Raw genomic sequence first — 22453 nt, 5'->3', positions numbered from 1 at the left:
AGCTAGCCGACTGGACTGGGAGCTCGGAGCACCAGCGTTGGTGTTGTCGCTGCTAGCACCTGAGCTCTGGACCATGATGGGCCGGGGCTAGCTAGTTAGCATGCTAAACATGCCTTTAAACACAATACATCGAAGTCAGAATGTCAAAACTTTAATCATTTCGTGATATAAAAATTGCTGTTTTTACAAGACAAGTCTGTTTGTTTACAGTATTTTTTAGGCGCCCCTGCTGCCAGAATATCAGTGTGTGTGCAGATGCGTCTTACCCATTTTCACTGATTTTATCCAACTTTACCACTGTAGACTAAACTTCAGTTATTTCAAATAGTTTGTGTTGATGTTCATCAACAGGTGAGTCATTCATTAATGTCAACACGCACTACTCATGTCCATTTAAGCCTCTGATTCCAATTAACCTTCGTATCCACACGTCCGAGCTGAATTTAGCTGCAGACTGGAGCCGTGGTTTCTCTGCTCTTCGATGTTTAATATCAACCAAATTATTGTGTTAATTCATTTAGTGACTCATCGACTGTAAGGACACCACGAGGCCATATGTGATACAGATACAGTATTTCTTCACCCAGCTGAGGGGCCATAGATCAGCTGTGTGACGCGGATATATCAGGAAGTTTTTTTCATCCCTCCGAAAATGTCTTGATGTATTATTAATTTGATTTGTATTAATATATCTTTAAATAATTCATCGACTTTTGCAGGAATTGTGTCACGGGCCACATGTTCTATTCTGGTTTAATGTACTCGCCCTGTGAGGAATGATCACGGAGGATCCTGAGAATAGGCTAACGGAGTTGATCAATGACCTCTGGTGTCAGGAGGAGTCGGGCGACATAGTGAAACCTAAATTTGGAGGCCCGGACTATTGATCAAAGTGACGGCAAGTAGATGTGCCGCCTGAGTGGGCGTAATGACTCCAATGTACTCTTCTGGTGTCCGCTGTGATTAAAAAAGTGTCCCGTCTATTTTAATTTCATTAAAATAAAGTCTAGTTAAAGACTCTTTAACCCCGTTGACGTCTCGATAACTAAATCTACAGCTCTTACAAACAGATATGATTATAACTAAATAGGAAGAAACGAGAGATTAAAATGTCAAAAATGCAGCTCTCCGTCTCAACATCAGTGCAGTCTTCCTTCGTGTGCCCTTCAGATGCAATCACCCGGCTGACCCTTTTGGAAAAAAAAAAGTAATTGGACAGAAGCAAGTCATGAATCACTAATTATTAATCTTTGAACTCTGCCTTTACTGCCATTAAAAATATCATGGCCGATGTGTTTTCCGCGCACACTTTGAGATGTGGTCATTAAAGTGCAGGGGGATGGCAGCGTGGTGCCAATTAAACCTACTTAACAGCTATCGCTTCCCTCAACTCGGCCCCGAGTCTCTTCATTCATTAAAAAGCAGGAAAGTGCCCGCTTCAGATAAACACATCAGGTCGAGTGTTTCATAAAGTCGAGGCTGAAAACACTTCATATGAATCACTGCATCATTTCAAAGTGCTTTGGAAGCAATGTACTTCTTTATTTAAAAAGTTTTTGCCCTCAGACGATCATCAGGCGAAGTTAACACACAATGACAGCTCCGTACGTACTGACAGCCAATCAGAAAACACGTTACCGTATGCATACAAATTAAGATTGAGACATTAGATAAAAACTTAAGTTCCATATGACAAAAACTGACAAAAGTTACACACATCACAGTAATTCAAAAGCATTGATTTTAAATTTTTAAGATATCCAAAAATTATCCACAGAATGTGAAAGAATAACAGTTTTGACGTTTCTGTATAATGTAATAAGAGACATCAACTAAAGCCCAGTCTGGGCAGAATGGGTCGGCCAACAGGACCACTAGCTGCACAGCTAAGTGAGCTAACTGAGCTAACCCGAAATGGCAGCTAAAGTAAGCAGCAGTTAGCTGTCACTCTGATGACACGCTGCCCCTTCCTTTATCTGGATTATAATTTTCACAGGTGATGATTTTCAAATGTCTCTGAACAAGAACACTTTAAATACATTTCCCCAAACCACAGATATGTTGCAAACCTCCCTTGTGTTTCTTGAGGATCAGTTTCTATTTTATATCTAATTTTTATCGGTCTAGCTAGGTCTCGGCACAAAACCACCTGGTAAGCGCTGTGAGAGGCTTAAAATACCTGTTTTGATCGCCACAAACATGGGTATTGTCCTGAGGTCCCCTTAAAAATATCCACTTGTTTCGCACTTACAAATCTTGAAACACAGTCTTGAACAGCGGTCACTGGCTCGGCCTCCGTCCAGCCTGTATACCCCTGATTTATCACGCCGGCTTCATAGACACTCTGATGACAACACTGTGACGTTATACATTTCTCAGACATAAGAGCTCCTCTCCAGAATCGTTACATTTCAATCCTAAAACGTAAATATTCCTTTATACAGGCATGCTGTTCTCTCCATGACCAGTAAACTGAATGTCCCCTAAAGGTGGTGTCACTTTTGTTTGTTGTGTCATGTAATGCCTCAACCAAACCTCTAATTGGATGTTTGCCTGTTACCTGCAGTGAAACTTGACGCGTACACCTTTATACTCCTTGACAGTTTAAGACCCCTTCAAGAGGCTCCGGAGAGCATCTTTCTTTTCCCTTTTAGCCTCAAACCCACCGTCTGATCCCACTCATCCTGATCCCTCTAAGGGGATTCAAAAGTAAGATTTAGCTTAAAATCCCTCAGGGACTCTGTTTCAAATGTTTTTTTCTGTTTTTTTTTTTTTTTTCAAATTAAATGATGTAACTTCTCAGAGGTTTTTTTTTCTTTCTTTAACTTTATCCGTTTCCATTGCAGTAAAACACGCCACAATTTGCCCGTATTAAAACCACACCGAGGAGGGAGAATTACTGGGAAACAAGCGGATACCTGTTGCCTCTCAGTTTCTTAATAGCAGTTCCAGTGAATTTTTTCCGTTCCTGTATCTCATTGGCTGCATTAGCCGCTAAGTGAACTGGACATGTTATTATACTGCGTTATCAGGTTAGTGCTGTGGGGCTCTGGGCGAGGCTGTGGTGGAGAACAACACTGGCCTGCTGGTGATCTGCTCGTCCCTGATTAATGGCTCCGAGCATGATTGAATTTCTTGGAGCGGCGTGGTGGAAATGTTTGGCGCGTGGGTGGGCCCCATTATGGAGCACCGCGCTGAAAACCCCTTTTTTATGTTAAAAGGTGTAAAATGAGAAAGTCATTTGACTCAAATCTTGAGTAGAAGACATGAAACATGTTGAGCTAATCGCGATTGTTAATGTGTTTTGATTGATATATAGTTGTTTTGATAATTAGTATGATGGGGTCTGGTGAAATCCTAAAAATGGTACATTATGAGTTGTTTACAGACACTCATAGTTCATGTTACTGCAAACTGTTTTGCAGGAGTCTTCCTATTTTGAACCTTTTCTCTGGTTCATCTCCTGATTTTAACCGGACCCAGAGGCAGAGGTGAGGCCCGCCTGACGCCTCACTCGAGCCCTCTGCTCCCTTTAGTTTGCAAATGGAAATGGATGAAACGGATCCCAAGGAGAAGGAATGAGCTTCCAAATTTCACTCTGCTTTAGTGCGAGACCTGCCTCCTCGTCGACATTTGTCACACTGGCTCGTCCTCCTGCCTCCACTCTGCACACTGCAGTCACTTTATCCTTCCTCTTGCTCTTCTGGAAGGTGTACCTGGCAGCGATGAGTCCTCAACACACACGTACAGACTCTCTCATAATGTTTGCACATGATGTTATATCTTGTGATGTTAGCACTGTTTTTTTCTGCTTTTTTAAATAAAGAAAACAAGTATTTTACTGTGAGCTATGAGTTTAAGACTAATGAAAAGTAATTTCTCTCTCACATCCCTGTATTTATTTGATTTATCCGTAGTGTAGAGTTAGATGGGGCATCTTTATTAAGAGTTGCCCATTTGCTCAGACAGTTTCAAATACAAGACTTATATTTTCCAATCTCTAATTTGAATTATACCTCCTTCCTTCTTAGTTTGCTGATATTCTGTATATTTCTTTTTTTCATTTTATTTCCTATTAAAAGACCAAAACCAAAAAATGAACTGATAAATATTTCCCGTGTCCCCAAAGCCTGATATATCCTCTGTTGTTGTACAAAAACCATTAAATAAATAGCTGGCATTTGTCTAAACTTTCCATATGATCAACAAATCCATTAGAAGAACAAAATCAACGATGCATTAGATTGTCTCTTCTTCTTTTTTGTCTTTTCTACCTTGTCTGTGACACTTTACCGTCGCCCTTAACCCATTTGTTATTTATGAAAATACATACATTTACAAACCTCAGTGGTTTCCTAAATCAGCTGGCCGCTGTAATTTCAACAAAGATGACTCTTAGGGACTATGTTCAGAGGCGTGTGTGTTGTGTGTGTGTGTGTGTGTGTGTGTGTGTGTGTGTGGGACTGACTCATTGTGACGAGGCAACGTGTCACAGTGAGGCTCATTCGTGTGTTTTACGTACAACAGTGAAGCTCCTCAGAGGAATAAGTCACACCGAGCTTTTGGCTACTTGTTCAAATACATTTTTGGGGGGAAAAACGTAGCATCGGCGTGGTTCGACTGACTAATACGGTATCCTCGCTGTTCCTCTGTATGGCGTGTTACTTTCATTATGATGAACACGGGCCCTGTGGTTTATTTTAAGTTGATCCCGTACGCGCCGCCCTGCTGTTATAAATACTCGCGTACGTACCGAAATCCGCAGCTGAAAATAGTCCTCCGCCATTTCCTCCGTCTTGTGTAACATCTGCGAAAAAACTACAATGCCCAGCTGTTTCGGGGAAGATATTCCCAGTCTTACTTTTAAAAAAAAAATTAAGTAAACACTTTGCCATCCTTCTTCCTAAACCAGACTGCTGGCAAACAGATGCCCTCGTTGTCTCATTACATCTGCGCGCCCCTCAGCTGTATGTTGAAGGACCATATTCGTTCGTTCATTCCATTATTTTGATGGCGCTGCAACCCCCCCTCCGGCTTTAGAAAGATTGATGGTGGAGTGGAAGCACAGCACATGTTGCATGGTCGCATGCCAGGAGTTCTTTGAAGCTGATGCCCCCGATCACAGAGACACACAATAGCCCGTTGTGCATTATGGAGAATGTGGCGCGTTGACATCTTGGACACCAGGACATGAAGGACTCCTGTGGTAGTGCAGATATTAATGCAAACCTTAAATTATAGCGTTGGATTGCTCCATCTAACTATGTAATCTGAATCGACTAATCCAGAAGGAAAAAAAAAAAAAGAAAAGGCCTCAGAGAGACTGATGTGTGACACCGTTAAGAAGGTAGACGAGCAGCAGGATGTCACGGGGGGCAAAGAGTCCGAGTCGTGTTAGCCTCGAGGCTGCTGGGTGTTTCATCAGGGAGCGTGGCTAACCTCTGCATCCTGTCTCGATTTCCTGCTCTGTGAATCATGCCAGTCCCTGCAGACAGACAAATAGACAGACAGACGGACAGACAGAGGGAAAGACAGGCGGAGAGACAGGCAGGCAGTCAGGCAGGCAGCCCACTCAGTGGAGCAGAAACACCAGGAGCTCAGTGGCTGCCATGGATACACTCCTGGAGTCTCTGCGCCGCTCTCACTCTGTATGTTTACTGTATGTGAGCATGCATGTGCGTGGGCTTCTTTTAGAGTCCTCGCAGCCCGGTCACTATAAAAAGAACAACGCATTTATGTTTTTGAAGGGGTGGTTTTTGTTGTTCACGTTGTTGTTGTTTTTTTTTTTTGCATAACTGCATAACTTTTTTTGCATAACTGTCAATCAAACGACGTCTTTGGCACTTAATGACAAAGGTAACAACCTAAAGCTGATCCGGGGAATACTTCTAATAACAGTGAATGAAATTTATGATGTAACGATCCTGCAATCGATCATCATCTGTCTCTGCTCTTCATCTTAGCATTCAGAAGAGTTTTGGTGTCTTTCAGCTCTTTCTTTTAACTTCAGTGTCTCTTCAATTTTTTCAAATATTTCTGATGAATCGGATACAATTAAATGTAAAAAATAATTGAGGCTCATAGTTGTACTGTTTTGGTTTTCTTTCACTAACTGATAAAACCCAGCACCGTCCTTCCCAGTGACGAAAAAACAGAGAGTTAGCAGAGTTAGCAAAGTTAGCGGCTAGCCCGGTGAGCGTAATGGAGCATATAGCAGCTGAAGCCAGAGCCAGATAGTTGTTAGAGACCAAAATATATATATAATGAAGAGCGAATACTGGACTAAGATTCATCAAACGGCCAAAAAACACAAATACAAATAAATGCTAATGTAGCTCTAAGTCGGCTAATATGTTAGCCATAAAGTGCAGAGATCGCCAAAAAAATAAAATTGGGCCTATGATGATGATTACACTAAGATTCATGGTTAATGGTACAGATCATTTGGGCATCACAGTTTTTTTCATGAATTAAACTCTGAGAATCATGATGATGTGACATTTGTGCCAAACGGACATCTGAACATTCGGAGGCCCGGGCGTCTCTGCAGCATGACAGTACTTCATTTCAAGGCGGTAGTTTTGGGATGGGAATCAAATCTTGAACTATGAGGGATTTTGTTCCAGTTTTGATTTAAGAAGAAAGCGATAGCTCACTGCAAAGGTTATAAACAACCAGCTTATGATCTTTGGATTGATTACAGCACAATAAAATGCTCTTTGCTCTTTGCTGTTATGTATTAATTTACAGGTTTATCAGTGTTTATAACATCATTACAGTATCATGTAACTTCAGTTTTGTTTCCCTGTACTGTACCTCACAGGTACCCAGTGTTCCCAAATGTAATTTGTCATTTTAACTGTTCTTTTCCTCAAAAATGCTGACTTGTTCCTCATCGTCCTATAATCTTTTACTCTAGCTGTATTTCTGTACATTGCAATCACTGTAGACGGCTGTGTTACCAATCATTTAGTGTTAACCTCTTGTCAAGCGCCTGGTTTCTCATGGTTACCTCTTTTTTTTCAGGAGGTCCACCGGATCACAACAGGCGATGGCATCAAGCGCACCGACAAGGACGACCCGGCGGCCAGCGAGGTGGGCTGGATGACCTCGGTCAAAGACTGGGCCGGCGTCATGATCTCAGCTCAGACGCTGACGGGGAGAGTCCTGGTGAGTACACACTCGGTCTTCATCCTTCACTGAATCTGTGATTGACATCCCCGGCTCCCTCGGCCTACACGTAGCATGCTTCCGCTCAGGACATCAGTGAGATGAGGCGTGACAGCCGATCATGATCACTCCCAAACTTCCTCATGACAGCTCGGCACGCGGGCTGAACCCCCTCGTTGTGTTTTTAGTCTGGGGGGGGGGGGGGGACTCTCGAGAAATATTTGTCATTATAGGACAGGCTGGAAACGTTGTGCGTGCATGAACGTTACATTATCTTGCATAAATACACCCTTTTTGAAAGTGCATATCTTGGTAGCTTATCTCTCAGTCATGGAGGGCAAATACATCAACAAGAGAGAGATTTAACAAGTGAATTAAGGTCAAACACCCCGTAATGCCCTCAGACAGCAGAGAGAAACAGATACAGCAGGAGGGAGGGAGGGAGGGATGGAGGGAGGGAGGGGAGGGACATGTACAGTTTACCAATTGTATTTGGTCAGCTGGAGAGCACATGCCTCATCGACTGCATGTTATCTCCATTTAAATGACAGACAAGCAACCTGTGTCACCCCGCTGTGTCTCGTCAAGGACAGTTTTGGTTGCGATGGAGATTCTTTTTTTTGTTTTATTTTGCGAGAGAGTGCTCGATGATTTGGCTATAAGTGCTTGGCAATAACGAAGCGGTGAGGAGTGAGGAGTGATGAAATGAAATGGCATGAGTGGGAAGCTCCATGCCAAGGCTTGCCGCAGTGCTCGGGGGGCTGATCCCCGCTTTCACCCACCCCTCTAAATGTGGTGCAGCATCTCCACTTGGCTCAGTGAATGTATGTGTGTTTGTGGAGGTTGTTAATCATGGAGGCAGCCACACTCAAGCATTATAGTTTGACGGGGGATGTTAACGAACCACTTATTGATGTTGTCTTTTTTTGGGAGGGGAAGCTGCTGACCATGGTTGAAGGATAAGATTTGTTTATAGTCAGGTCTCGACATGTCCTACTTTTGGTGGATGTTGCCATTTCAAAACCCAGCGAGGTGAAACATTTGTTGTTGTTTTGAGATGATGCATGTAGCCGTGGGCTTCTGCACCTTTTATTTCCCCTCAATTTGGGCTAAAAACAGCACATTTTCTTCACCTTCCTCCCAAATGTCATGCGAGAAGCTCTGATGACTCAGACTGAATTCAGGTTCGTCCCCATGGCGTCCTCTGACAGTCTGTCCCCGAGCGCGAGCGACGGTTCACGGGCGACACCGACATATTGCTAACAGGAGCGTGTCATCCGCTCGACCGCCGTCCTCCGTTTCCTTGTTGTGAACCACCAACGCTCCCTTCAACTTGTGTGTGTGTGTGTGTGTGTATGCTCGAGTGCCCCGTCTCAATGATGACTTGACACACAACTGTTTAGCGAGCGCTCGTCTGTAACCATGGCAACTGCAGCTTACCTAAACACGGCAGATGTGTGTTTTGTATGTCAGGCTGTTTAGGGGAGGGGGGCACATTAAAGCGTATTTCCAGGCCATCTGAGTGGAGTGAGAGCAGGGGATGGCTTAAGTGAGAGGCAGTGTGTGTGTGTGTGTGTGTGTGTGTTTGTGTGTGTGTTTGTGTGTGTGTTTATCTTATGCATCATTCTGTGTGTGTGTGTGTGTGTGTTTGTTGAGTAGGGGTGAGCTGCTATTCCCACATCTTCACCCACGTTGTTGTTTTTCTTTCAAAATCCAGTTCTTGCGAGCCGCCTGTTTGCACTTGAAAATATTCAGAAGCAGCGTTTTTTTCTTTTTTTACTCCGGGATATTAATCTTTACCTGTTTAATGCACACAGCGTTCATTAATAAAGGCCAGCGGAGAGCCAATCGATTTTTTTATTTTTTTTACTTCCTCACACCCGGTGAGGAGAAAAATTTCCATGATGCTCTGGGTGCATGGGAATCTGAGTAAAATGTGCATCCGCTAATGAATTCCCCCCCAATTAGACTTGCTTAAATAAATGAGCTGGAGACGCTGGATGAAGTCGATGAGAGAATAAATCTGAGCCCCTTGAAGACATCTGAGAAATGGATTATGCAAAAAAAAAAAAAAAAAAAAAAAAAAGAAGCTCAGCTGTAGGAGGCCAGCGTTTTGTTATTTTGATTCAGGTCTATGGACCAGTCAGAAAAACACTGGTTGATGTCTTGACAGACTGAATTAATTAAAGAATAATGAAGGGAAGTTGGGTGAAGTTTTTGTAGTCCACAAAACATATTTGGAGCTTGACGTCAAATGAGATCGCTGACGATGCTCAGGGCTTCTGGAGACTTGGATTAAGCCAGACAAGTACGTTTTGTTTTGTTTTTTTAACGATAACTCTTTTTTGCTTAAACATAACCTCGACATCAACACCATGTTAGATTCTGTTATTATTTTACAACACTGAGTAGAATTCACTTTCATACCACTGTCATCCCGAGCTAATAGAACTGCTAGCTGCATGGCTAACTGAGCTACCTAGCTAACAGAAGTTACAATTAGCAGCAGTTAGCAGTTATTTTAGCATGAAGTAAAGGCATCTGTCAGGAAATCACAAGTTATTTTCTCCATAGAATATTATTCAGTGTCAAAATCTTTGAATAAAGTTAGTAAGTGTTTTTGTACAGTTTAAAAACCACAGAATATAAAGTATTAAGGTCAAGAAAATGAGGCAAAACTCAAATGACAAAACCACAGTAAATTTCTATTCAGTTTGCTCTGTAAACACAAGCTACATGTGTCGAAGGTTAAGGCGCTGGTTAATGTTTACAGTGTAGGAGCCCCGGCTGTCTGATCTGACCTCCACAACTACATGAAACTCATTTCTCCCGCTTCTTTATAATGTGGCATTCAAACTTCAATTGCAGCATGGCGCATTTCACCCATTCGCAACACGGAACAGGGTGATGCTCGCTGCACACAAGCTGTTTACCTCTGACTGTGGATGTTGAGTGATAAGCAGGTGCAGGCTGCCCTGTGGAAGACCCGCAGGCCCCTACGCTCATCTGGCCTCGCGTCTCGGCAGATTGTAAAAGATCAAACCTTGCCTTCAGGGCTATTTGATTAGCAGGGAGGACACTTCCTGATGACCTTTCAGTCTGTAAAGGTTTATCTGCTGGGGATCAGTACACCGCTCCTCACGATGCACTCAGATACAGACGAAAAAAAGGCGTGTTGACTCGCTAATTTTCAGATGAGCCGCATACTGCATGTCAGGACATGGTTTCCCCCAGATTGGGGACACGGAAGGATCCCATCTGTCAGTTTATGCATTATTGCAATCCCCCCCACCCCTCCCCCCCCCCCCCCAGTCACTTGTGCATCACACAGGACCACCCTCCCTATTCATCAAAAATGTCATCACGCCACTGTTTGCTCGCGTCAAAACAAACACAACTCGCTTTGGGGGCCGAACAGGTGGCTGCAGCTTGTACCTTTGCCAAGAAACCCAGCGGGTCTCCATTAATGTCATGCATCTATTCCCCGTTCAGTCGCACTTCCCCCCTGAGAATGTAATCATCAAGAAACTGTAAGATGGGGAGAGAGCGTGACGGAGCGAGCGTGAAGTTGGTGCATTCTGGGGGACAATGTGATTCCTCTTAGATGATGGGACCCCGCTGAGTGACATTTAGCCCACGTGCGCTCGGTTCTGCAGGTCCGCGGGAGGGACCGGGATGTCGCAAAGCAATCATTCTGGCCAGAGAAAGGTTTTTCTATTAATGGAAGCACAGAGCTGCCCTCTGGCTCCCTTTGCTGTGTTTGCCCTCTAACCCCAATTGCAGTCTCAGGTTGACCAGAGTCAGTGATGTTAAAGTCAGACTGATGAATCATCTCTGATTGTTCAGCACGGCTGGTTGACTCCAGGCTGTTTTTATTTAAACGACTATAACACTACTTGTATTAACTGGGCACACTACGCACCATTATTATCAGGATAACTTGGAAATGCAGTCATTTGACGTGTCAGTGGTGACACGTTCAGGGACTGTTTTAAAGAAAATCATGTATTTTTCTTTTCTTTACTGTGTTTTTTTTCTTTTTCCATTGTGGATTTATATGTTTTCTGACACGAGGGTTTCCATCATCGTTTGGTTGATGTACACATGCATCATGTATGTATAATGTTGACACTGTGTCAGGTACATAGCTTTGGGCCTCACCTGAGCCCTTTGCCACATTGTAACCTTGGATATACAAAGAACTATATCAAAAAACCTGCATTCGTCTGATCCTAAAGAAATTATAAACCTAATGATCAAGAGTCAAGATATGAATTTATAAAGATCACTTTTTAAAGTAGCAATCTTTGAGTAAATGTTATCTACGGCTGAACAGAGGAAAGATCCATGACTACAGATGAGGAAACTTCAAAAACTAGGGTGAATTCACACCGGCAACACAGTTCGGATCTTGGAAAAACACACCTGCAGTTACAGCGTATCACCACAAGTGCCGCCAAAAAGAACGACATAGAGATTGTTACTTTAAATATGATTTCCGCTGAGCACATTCATTGTGTTTGATCTCGATGGACATCAGAGAAACTGATCTGTGCATTTTGATTTGACCGAGAAGAAGGGGTGCGACTAACTTTATGCTTTATTGATTGTCCAGATGTGTGGAGGTGAGGAGGTGGCGTGGGTTTGGGCCTCTCTCTCTCTCAACACCGTGATTCATTCAGACTCCATGACCACAGAGTTCTTGGAGACGGATCGGGGATGCAGCGGGATACAAGTCAACAGTATCGACTCACTTCTAGCTCATCCCCACCATCTGTCAGACAAAGTGTTGCAGATGCAGGATCGCTTTGGATAACATGGGGGTCAACATGTGGAGGGGAAGTCCTCTCGGATGACAGGGTGAGGGAGTCGTCTTCTTGCCTTGACCGCTGTGGTCTAGATCTGATGTAGCCCCGAGTGCAGCCTCGGGGGGGAGGAGAGGGAGAGGAGCTCTGAACGAAATTATAGGTGGGCCAGAAGGGCATTTTTCATCGGGGGGGGACGAACTCACCTCCGCCTCCTCTGAGAGGCTCGCTGAGCAATCGTAGCACTACATGGAAAAGCTTTTTGTCTGATGAGAGTGAAAAAAGGGAAACGGTAAACACTTCTGCGGGGGGGACTCAAAGGCGACTGCAGTGGCAGAAATGTCCATTCAGAAGTGATGGAAGCATTATTCTTTACATGACTGAGAAATTCAGCTTAGCGCCGCTTTATTATCTCTCGGGCTCCACTCTATGCAGCTCAGGATGAAAGGGCTCAAACTGGATTCAGCGTTTGTGCCCTTTTCTTGACATTCCCAGTTGACTCTTGGATCCAGATTAGACGTCAGTGTTGTTAAATGTAACGGATATTCTAACAACACGCCCGTGGCCTTGTGGCACAGACGGGAGGCCGTTTGCCACCTGTGGACTCCGGTGCCAAGGGGATCGTGTGTGACTTTCACCGCGCCCAGCGCAACGGAGTGAACAACGCGGGGACGTCACTCGGCTCTCTGCCTGCCTCTAAGTCTGCCGCTATTTTCGGGTGACAGCAGCTGCCAGGCCTGTTTTGTCAGGGCCCTCCAGAAGGAAACAATGCCATGTAAGACTAAAGCTATTTGTTGCGCTTGTCGTTCATGAACGTCATCTTCAAGTAACTTCTGTCTTTAAAGAGAGTCTGAAAACTTTCCATTTTCTGAGACCAAGTCCAAAAGAGTGCAGTGAGAACTTCTTTCAGATAGAAATCAGTTTGTTTCTTCTTGAAATTCAGGCTGAACAGAATTGCATAAAAAATTCATTTTGACCTTAAAAGATTCAACCAATTCAAACAATTAAATCTTTGGGGACTTCATCACACTCACAAAACTGTGATTTTGTGCAATTATTTCACGGTTTTATTCATAATCACTGTCACATTGTGCACCTGTTTAACAATAGTGACAAAAAATCGAAATCATGATGAATCATGATGTCTTCCTGTAAAACTCAGCGTGAGGTGTGCTCACGTAAGCTTGTACTAACCAGTTTTGACCAGTAACATCACGGCGACCACCGTCTTTCAATCTGCAACTTGAAGCGAAGAGTTTTTCACTGATTACTGTACAAAAAAAACACATGTATAACTTCATTTACTGACGTTTCCTGGTTTTCCTTATGTCCTATGGGTGCTCTACCACCCACCTCTGAGTTTCCTAATGAGCAGATGGCTTGACAAGTAGCTGCTAACCGTGGCTAACTGCACCAGGTTCCAAGTAAACGCCACGGGTCCCGCTCGTGTTTGGTCGACCCCTATCGGCCATGTTTCATTGATCTGAGACAGAGTTGGCTACTTTGACGGGTAGCCACATGTAAAGATTAAGAAAAATACATACCAAACAACAATCACGTCTAACCATTTCTTGGCTTTATGGCTCTGAAGATGTTTGTCTGTTTGGTTTAATCCTGCCTCTGCACAGGATGAATCCTTATGACTCCCCTCGACATTCCATCTTCACAATCACCGAATAAAAATGTTTAATTTTTCTAAACTTTGGACCATAAACCAGGAAAACCCAGTGACAGTGATGCCAATTAGCACATGACACCGAACAATGGGGGAAAGTAATGCACCTGCCGAACCTCGGCATTTAGCACTGTCATTAAGAGCATGTTAGCTCGCAGACATTAGCATTTAGCTCAAAGTGCAGGCCCATAAAGCAGCTAGCACGGCCGGCTGTCGACTCTTACTCACTTTAGACAGAGCCTCGTGCATAATAAGCAGCTCATTTGCATTTTCTTCCCATTTTTTCTCTTCACTTTTTTTTTTTTTTTATGACCGGAATCATTTCTCTGAGCTGTAAATGCCAAGAGGAGCTTGTTTAGTTTGAACCGTCGTGGTCAGTGTTTTCACGTGGCAGGAAACTGTTGCCATCTGCTCTTTTGAACATTTTTTTTTTTTTAGTATTTTTTAGATTGAAACCCATTAAAAAAAAAACAAAACAAAAGAGCCTTACAGACACAGTGTGCACAAGATATCTCGGCCGAAATCCTACAGATCGCAGGACGAGACCGTCAGGAGTCTGTCTCGCTTTTCAACATAATTAATTCTCGCCCTCGGTGCAGTGCTCAGACAAATCTGAGCGTGGCGTTGACACATTTATTTGAGGTTGTCTTGACCTGTGGCCATCTGTGCCGGGGCAGTCTACCGATCTGATCCTTGACTCTCACTCTCGCAGCAATCACGTCATTAGTTTTGCACACCGGCGAGTATCAGGTGTGATAATTACCGTCCCCCCCCCCCCCGGGTGCAGGCTTTTCACATTTCTGGGCTTCTTTATTCGGCAGCCGCATTTTTTCAGCAGGATCTCATTTGACACAAACAATCAGCGGAGCGTAATTAGTTTTGTGGAGTGACATCATGTTCAGAGAGCTGTGGAGAAAAGGTTTGCGATAACATTCTTTTCCCCCCCCGTACGTCGTCCCCCACCCCCGAAAATCCAATTCACGAGCGGCGGCATGATAAGAAATTCCGAGCCGTCACGAATTCAAGCTCCTCCAGATTTCATTAACAATCATTGGCTACACAATGACCCGGCAACCGCCGCCGTAATAGAGCTTACGTATTCTTCAGAACTCATCACAATCTTTCCCTTTCACACTCTCACAGGAAAAAGGCAGGCGGACATTAAAGGAGGTGTGACTGTAAAAAATGACTCTTGCAGCTGGCACTTTACATCCAACAGGCTTTTTCATTTTTTGGCAAGTTCAGTTCAATTAATTAGCACAGCCACTTAGAGAAAATGAATATTTGGAGGTTAATAGATGTTGTTGCAAACCGGTCACACAACAGGTGATAGCTCTGAAAGGTTCACTCTGGGTTCAGCCCTCGTTCTGCGCGATCGCAGAAAATGAACCCAGTCTTCGATTTTTTTTTACTCCACTTTAGATGTTCCCGCTGCAGAGTTCACACCTCAAAATGCATGCGGCTGCTACAGTTACTGTACGTCCAGCTTTGCGGATGGAACACAATTTACATTTTAACACACGATAGGAATTTCCATTTCCACTGTGAGAGGCTCCTCAGCGAGAACCCCTCCTCTCTGGAGAGCTGCCAGAGAGGTGAGTCATCGCTTGTACGACAGACATCAGAGATTTCTTTTTTTTTTCAGACAGAGTTTGTTTAATTATGATCTGGTTCGTCAGCTTCATTCTCTTGTTCATGGCACAAGTGAGTTTCAAACCTCATATTTCAGCTGAGACAAGACAGCGAGAGGCCGGCACGAGGGGGGGTGGGGGGTAGACACATCCATCCCCTCCCATCCTAAGCTCTTAACGCCTCACTGTGAGAGTGGTTGGGCTGCTTCCAAGATGGCTTAAATCATGGCTTAGCCACTGTGGGATTTGGGGTTCGACACTGCATGTTTTTGATTGTGGGCACTTTGAATAGCTGAATAATGGCGCAAACAATTGTGGAATAAGTTTAAGTCTCTTATTTATAACAGAGCGGAACATGCTGTTTCAGGCCCAATGAGAGTATTTCTGGATCCTTTCACATGTAAGAGATAAAAAAGCGAAGAGGAAAATGCCAAATAGACTTTCCAAAGGGCTCAACCTGAAATGTACAGCGTTGTTTTCACAGCATTGCAGAGGACGCTGCGGAGGAGATCGCTCACTATACACTGTGACTGGTGTCAAACAAACACAGGGTCGGGTTTCAGGTAGTTACAGTGCAACCTATACAACGTGAAACTGAGCACTTGTGTGTAGCTGCCAAGGGTTAAAGGGAGGATCCAGTGTCCGAGTGCTTTAACTTCCATTATTTATTAAATATGTGTGCAATATGGCTAATGGTCGGAAGCCAAACATCAAGCTTCTGTCCAACAGCTCCAAGCCACTCGTGAAATGTCAATTTAAATCTAAATGTGGGGGGATATTTTAAAAAAAGGCTTTAATGTCCCATATTACACTCATTTTTAGGTTAATACTTTTACTTTGGGTGTCTACCAGCACATGCTTCAATGTTCGAAAAACATAACTATTGCTGCAGCACCTCTGTTCACCCTTCGTCCTGTCTCTTTAAGATCCCCCGTCCGCCAAGTCCAGTCTGCTCTGATTGGTCAGCTTTCGCAAGCTTTCGCAAGCCCCGCCCACTGCATTTCATTATCAGCTCCGTCCATTCATTTGCAATATCCCACAGAAAACACTGCTCCTGAAATGCCTCGTGACATCGCATCACACAGATTGGCATAATTTATGCCTAGTGGCTAGTTTGGCATGTAAGAATTGATTTAGCACAGCTATGACGTTGTGAGCGGTGCTGGCTCAGGCATGTGTGAGCTGACCAATCAGAGGAGAGTGGGTATTCAGGAGGAGGGGCCTTAACGAGACAGGAGAGACAAGTCCATGGGCCGGGAGTTAGTGGCTTCGTTGCCGACCTTTTTATGCCCTTTTATGCTGCTGTGTTAGATATCTTTGACAGCAGGAGGGGGAGGAAATGTTTTAACAGGAGAGTCACCTCAGACTCCAAACATACTTGGCGAATATGTCCAAATTTGTACAATTATGGGCTCTGTGTCATGGATTCTTCATCAAAGCAGTGAAAGGTTGCTCACCGCTAATTTTCACAGCGTTGTATAAACAGTTTAAAGGCGAGTGTCTCGCTGTAATCCATTTATCTCCCAGTCATACCTACAACACTCAGAAAATCTGTGACTCACTGCCTTCATGGCCTCACTCCACTTTTCTATCCCCACTGCCGTCGTCATGTGCATGGAAATTTCTGGAGAAACATGTGTTTTATCAGCACAGCATGACTGCTCCGCTTATTATACCTGGCTGATGAGCACAACCTCGTATTTGAACCTGCTCCTCGGTGGGTCTTTTTTTTTTCCCACAAGTTCAAAATGGGTTTTCATCATGTTTTTTTCGTGGCCAGTAGAAACCTGCAGGAGCCTGTTCCTCCACGCTGAGTGTTCTGAAGTTCACTGAGCAGCACAGATTAGAGCTTGGTGTGTTGACGGTGGGTTACAGAGTGAATCAGGAAGTGTGAGTGGCTGTAGAGACCCCGCGGACTCGTCCCCAGGCAAGCCTCAACTCTCAGGAGTAATGCTGCCTGTTGCCGACAACAACAACAACCATTTTACCTTGCAGGAGGAAGGGGTGATTGCTGATGTACCTCTGATTATATGTTCCTTTTTTGAATGTATTCTCACCCTTGTTGAACACATGTCAGGTTCAGGGAAGGTTTCATTTATATTAAGTCATAAATCAATGTGCATCAAGCAGCAGTGTATTTTATTTTAGACAGCAGCTGTTGGGGAAAGTTCACCGGTTATTTTTGACCCTGCTGATTTCAACACCAGAGCGTTTGCTATAACCTGTTTATAAAGTCTTTAATAGAAAAGTAATGCACACCAAGAGCTGGTGTGAGGTTGCTGATCATTGGTCGGAGGCTTCAAATTATAGAAAAAGTGTCACTCTCTGGCTCCGTATACTTTTAAAAAGAAAGACTAAATGATTAAAGCAGCTATATGTAAGAATTCTAGTTGAAAACATTGAAAAAATAACAAAAAATATCAACAGAATGTGAATGAAGTGTGAATGAAATAGCAGTTTTGGCATAATGTCTATGACATATCTACCAAGTTAGCATGTTAACAAGCTGGCCACGGCACCATCCTGGTCCAAAGCTCCTGTGCTAGCGGTGCGAACACCAGCACTCCACTGTAGCTGGAGCTCCTAGACAGCTCACTTCAATGCTAACTGAGCTAACTAGCTAAGAGCAGCTGTAGTTAGCGGCAGTTTGCAGTTTCTCTGGTCATATGCTGGCCCCTATTTGTTTTGAGTGGCCAATTCTTACATGTTGCACCTTTTGAAAAGCAACATTTAAATAGATAATGAAAAAAGACTCTTTCAAACTTTTGCCCTTCTTGGACAGTTGGTTGTTTAAAATAAGCACAACCTGTAAGTCTCTTAGGGCTCAGACTAACGTCATGTATCTATGAGATAGCAGAGGTGTGTAGAAAAGGAAAAACACAAAGGGAAGAAACACAGATGTTGTTCCTCGGAGTGTACACCCCAGACATTTTCATTTTCCATACTGGCTTCGTCCCTCGTGTGCTGCGCTGGTCCCTCCTGCCGACGTCAGCGAAGGCGTCTGTTGGCTTTCCTGTTCGTCGGTCCCTCTGCAGCTGAATGCGGATACTTTTCAGCAGCTTCGGGCAGCCCTCCGTGGCTCCGAGCGGGAACGAAAACTTCTAATGAGCTACCAGGAACTCTCCTCCAGTGCCTCCAGTAATTACCACAAACAATGTTCAAAGTGCGCACTTGGTCGCATGTTGTTGGTATCAGCTGTGCGAGTCAGGGGGATGCATAATAAGTAAGGGGACAAACTTTGCTCCAGTGAAGTTGCATAATTGTCTGTGTGCTCCAGAACATGAAACAGATGAGGGGACAGGTGCATGGAGGTTAGTTATGGTGGCGTGATCACTGATTTGGGCCGCTTATCAAAAGGGACACACGGCTCATGCAGGCAAAATAATTTGATTGCGTCTGGTTTTTGAAGTCCTTTTGTTTCCTGTTTTCCAAGAACACACAACACATTTTTTTTTTTTTATCTTTATATAACGTTTTATATAACTCAACAGACATCTCCTTTTTTTTTGGGCAAAATTAGCTACCTGTGTTGGTGCCAGATTGCCGTAATTTGTGTGAACATTTGCGCTCCTTGGACTCATAACTTAAAAATGAACACATGGACAGGATACACATTTTATCTAATTCAGTATGATGCATGCTTTTTGAGGATATTAGTATCTCTGAAATCCATCATGAATAAATGGTCATAGATCTGCTTTTATAGAAATCATAGGACAAAACTCTTTTTTTTTAACTCCAGAACTTGCTTCCAGAATTGTCACATTTTTAGGTTTTCTTGAGTACAACAGTAATCCAGGGAGAGCTATCAGTACATTGCAAACAGGAATCACAAAAGGTTAATTCGGCATACTTTTCATGGTGCTAATATGCAAAAATGATAAATAAATGAAGGCTATAACACAGAACTCAAGTTGTGGCTCCCAACTAACTTATCATACAGTACTTAACGGCAACATTACACTGGACTTCCTATTTCTTAGTTGTTTCCGGACATCCACAAAGGAAATTTTGTATCATATCTCAGTCATAAAGCCTTTTATTGGCACAGAATGGCTTAGAGAGATGACAGGAAGTGATGGATAGAGATAGAGAGGGGATGACATGCAATAAATGGCCACATGTTGCAAATCAGGGATTCATACATATCTAGGGTGCGAGATGAGCCATCATTTAGATGTTTGTTATTGGTTTTAAGCATTTTTATGTGAGTATATTTCAGGTTGTTGAAACTGGTCAAGCTTAGGTAGATGGAAAACATGGTGGATGGATGGAAACAGGTCTCGCTGGATGCTCGAGGACATCTTGCAGGTTGCACAGTGGCGACTGTCAGCTGTGCCTCATTTGGTTTGTGGAAAAATTGATAAGATGAGAAGAGCTTTTAATATAGACACGGCACATATGATAGTTTCCTCCATTTTGAACGAACCACTTGTTCTTTCCACTTGTGATTCTGCTGAAAAGAATGGATTTCTCTCTAAATTCGAGCTGTTGTAAATGTTATTGTGATCAAGACCCTTCATGTGAATCGAGTCTGAGCGATTTTCACGCCGTAATCCGATATGTTTCTGTCGTTTCGAAGCGGTGTTCCCACTTTAACACGGTAACCTTTCGGATTCATTGTGATTTGATCTGTCAATCCATAAATAAATCAAATCATATGATAGTTTTGGTATGGGGCGTTTGTCAGGGGGTTTTGTAAGCTAAAGGTCTCTTAAATGTCAGGCATTAATTTCCAGTTCTCGTTAACAGTTGCAGGGGAAAAAAACTCACGTGAAAGCAGGCAGTGTCTCCTGAACAAGCTATACGCTGTGTGCACATTCATTCACACTGCCACTGCTGCCTGTGCTGTGTTAAATTGCTTGTAAACTCTGCCGTCGGAGCCGGATGCATCCAGACTTGGAGATGATGATGATGTTATTACTGAATAGCAGGTCTATCCCTTCGGAGCTGCCGCGTGATAGCTGGTAGTGATTCCTAATGATGTGGAAGCAGCTGCATGCAGCTCCACTGGAGGCCTGCAAGACAAAGGAATAATCTGCTTTTATTGACGAGATGAGAGAGAGAAATCCCTTAAACCCACCGGTTTTACTCTGGAGTGTGAATGTCTCGGGCGCAGGAGTAAAGCCACCGACGGAGCCGGTGCTTCACAATGTACTCATCCTGGGGAATATTCTGAATGAGGCAGAACAAGCCTGAATATTAAGTTCAATACGACTGTCAGGGTTTCCAGTGATTTCCCAGAGAAACATTCATACTGTATGTTCTAATATGTCCCCGTTTACATGTAACCAACGCACAGTTCAATGCTCAGTGATTTGAATTATCATTCCAATGGCTCCCTGCGGTCCCATATGAACACACAGACACGAGACACATATTTAACACTCTTCAAAGATTTGTTCATCATGAATACGCATCCATATATGTGCCGAGTAAACCTATAAGAAGAAATGCTTCATATAACTGCAGAACTTGCCTTAAATACATCACGTTTTTAAGTTATCTTCAAAATGGAAATAATCCAGTGATGGTTGTCAGCACATTCACTGGTTTGTTGCAATCAAGAGCTGCTAAGAGCTAATTCGGCATACTTTTAATGGTACAAATGTGCCAAAATATAAATAAATATAGACAAAATAATTCAAAAGACTCAAGATGTAGCTTGCAGCTGATTAACTGGCTCCGAGGCAGCACTGTACTTCCTGTTTATGTCAGCTACATTCCCAAAATTATATAAACTTATGACAGAAGTGACAAAACTGATCAGTTCAACTTTCATGTTTAATATTTACTCAAAATTGCATTGTATGATTGGGGCCCATAGTCAGAAGCACCAGTTCTTGCAGTATTTTGGCATCTGATGACCCTTTAGAGATTTATTATACCATGAGGGGGGACTTTTACAACTCTTACAGTGATAGACGGTGATGTTTTTCCTCACAACAGTTGCCAGGTTAAACGGCAGACAAACAGTTTTCAAAGTACAAAGTTTAGCTGCGGGGATTATCGGCCCGATCTCGGGAAATTTATATTATTGCCGATTTATCAGAGGCCAGATTGTGAGCTCACTCTGAACTTTGATACGGTAGGTGGCTCTTTACGCCCTGATAACTGGTGTCGAGATCCACCAATAAACACAGAAGAAGAGGAAGAATAAAAACACAAATCACAAATCACAAATTGTGTTCAAGCCATCGAATATCAAATCATCCATCTTTGCTTGGCAGATTTAATAGTTATATTATCATGATCGGCCAGGAGAAGCTTACCTTAAACATGTGATTACGTGTATTTGATTGGCCGACAGTTAAATGATGTTCCTTCCTCCCTTTCTTGTGATTTCTTTTCACTTTCCTCTTTGTTTAAAGAGTCTTTTGCTTCACCTCAGACTACTGTACAGTCTGAATCACTGATGGGTGAGTACAGAGATGAAACAGACCCCGGAGTACACTTCACTGCACATTACTAAAGCAAAGTGCAAAGAGGATATTTTAAGGGGGTGTTAAGTTACTGTTTAAATTATGTTTGACCAGTTGGGCTTGATACACGGGAGAATCATCAGTCGGGGGTTTGTGGTTTTCTTTGTGGCTTGTTTACTGGAAAGAAGGCCGACCTGCAGTGAAATCTCCAGAGTGCTTTTGTTTATTTCTATTATTTTCTTCTCTGAGGAGGCATATGGTTTTTAGCGTTCGTTATATTCTTTGATTTGTGTTGCATTGGTGCTGAAACCGAAAGTAAAACACATTTTTTTTAGGCTCTATGCCACGCCTGGAGCTTTTATCTGCTCTCTACAGTCTTTTCACAGTAATTACCGAAAAAACCCTACAGTCCGTCGCAGCCTTTCAGTCTACTATCAGTCTAATGTCCTTGATAAACCCGTCCGGAGGGTGAAGGAATAACTCTGGCAGGGTCGCTGATCCCGCAGCTTGCAGACTGACTCTTTGAACCCCGTCCGACTCCGTGTCCTTCAGCCTCACCTCGGTCATGAATCACCAGGTCGGCATAAAAACAGCGCGGGCATGATCGGAATGACACACGATGAGCTAATTTTCTAACCACACACACACGAGCGTCTGGGGATTGTATAATATTTATCATCCTTCTGCTGCTGCTGTCGTCAGCGGCTGCAGCCCATTATGCAATCTCATTGTTGTCTTGTCTGAAGATGA

At 43.4% G+C, this 22453-nt stretch overlaps 1 protein-coding gene across 20 annotated transcripts in view; it reads left to right on the top strand.

Moving 5' to 3' along the window:
• Positions 1–22453, top strand: part of LOC115571000 (calcium-activated potassium channel subunit alpha-1) — a 97051-nt gene that overhangs the window by 8579 nt on the left and 66019 nt on the right. For all 20 annotated transcript variants that reach the window (XR_003981859.1, XM_030399944.1, XM_030399956.1 and 17 more), the window contains exon 2: positions 7027–7170. Coding sequence is in view for 19 of the 20 variants with exons in the window: in XM_030399944.1 (XP_030255804.1) it covers positions 7027–7170 (144 nt within the window). In the remaining variant the exon portion in view is untranslated. The remainder of the gene's footprint in view (positions 1–7026; positions 7171–22453) is intronic.

This window comes from Sparus aurata, chromosome 20 (assembly GCF_900880675.1).
Source record: "Sparus aurata chromosome 20, fSpaAur1.1, whole genome shotgun sequence".
NCBI classification, from domain to species: Eukaryota; Metazoa; Chordata; class Actinopteri; order Spariformes; family Sparidae; genus Sparus; species Sparus aurata.
Note: the sequence above shows the minus strand (reverse complement) of the source record. Positions and strands in the feature narration are given on the sequence as shown.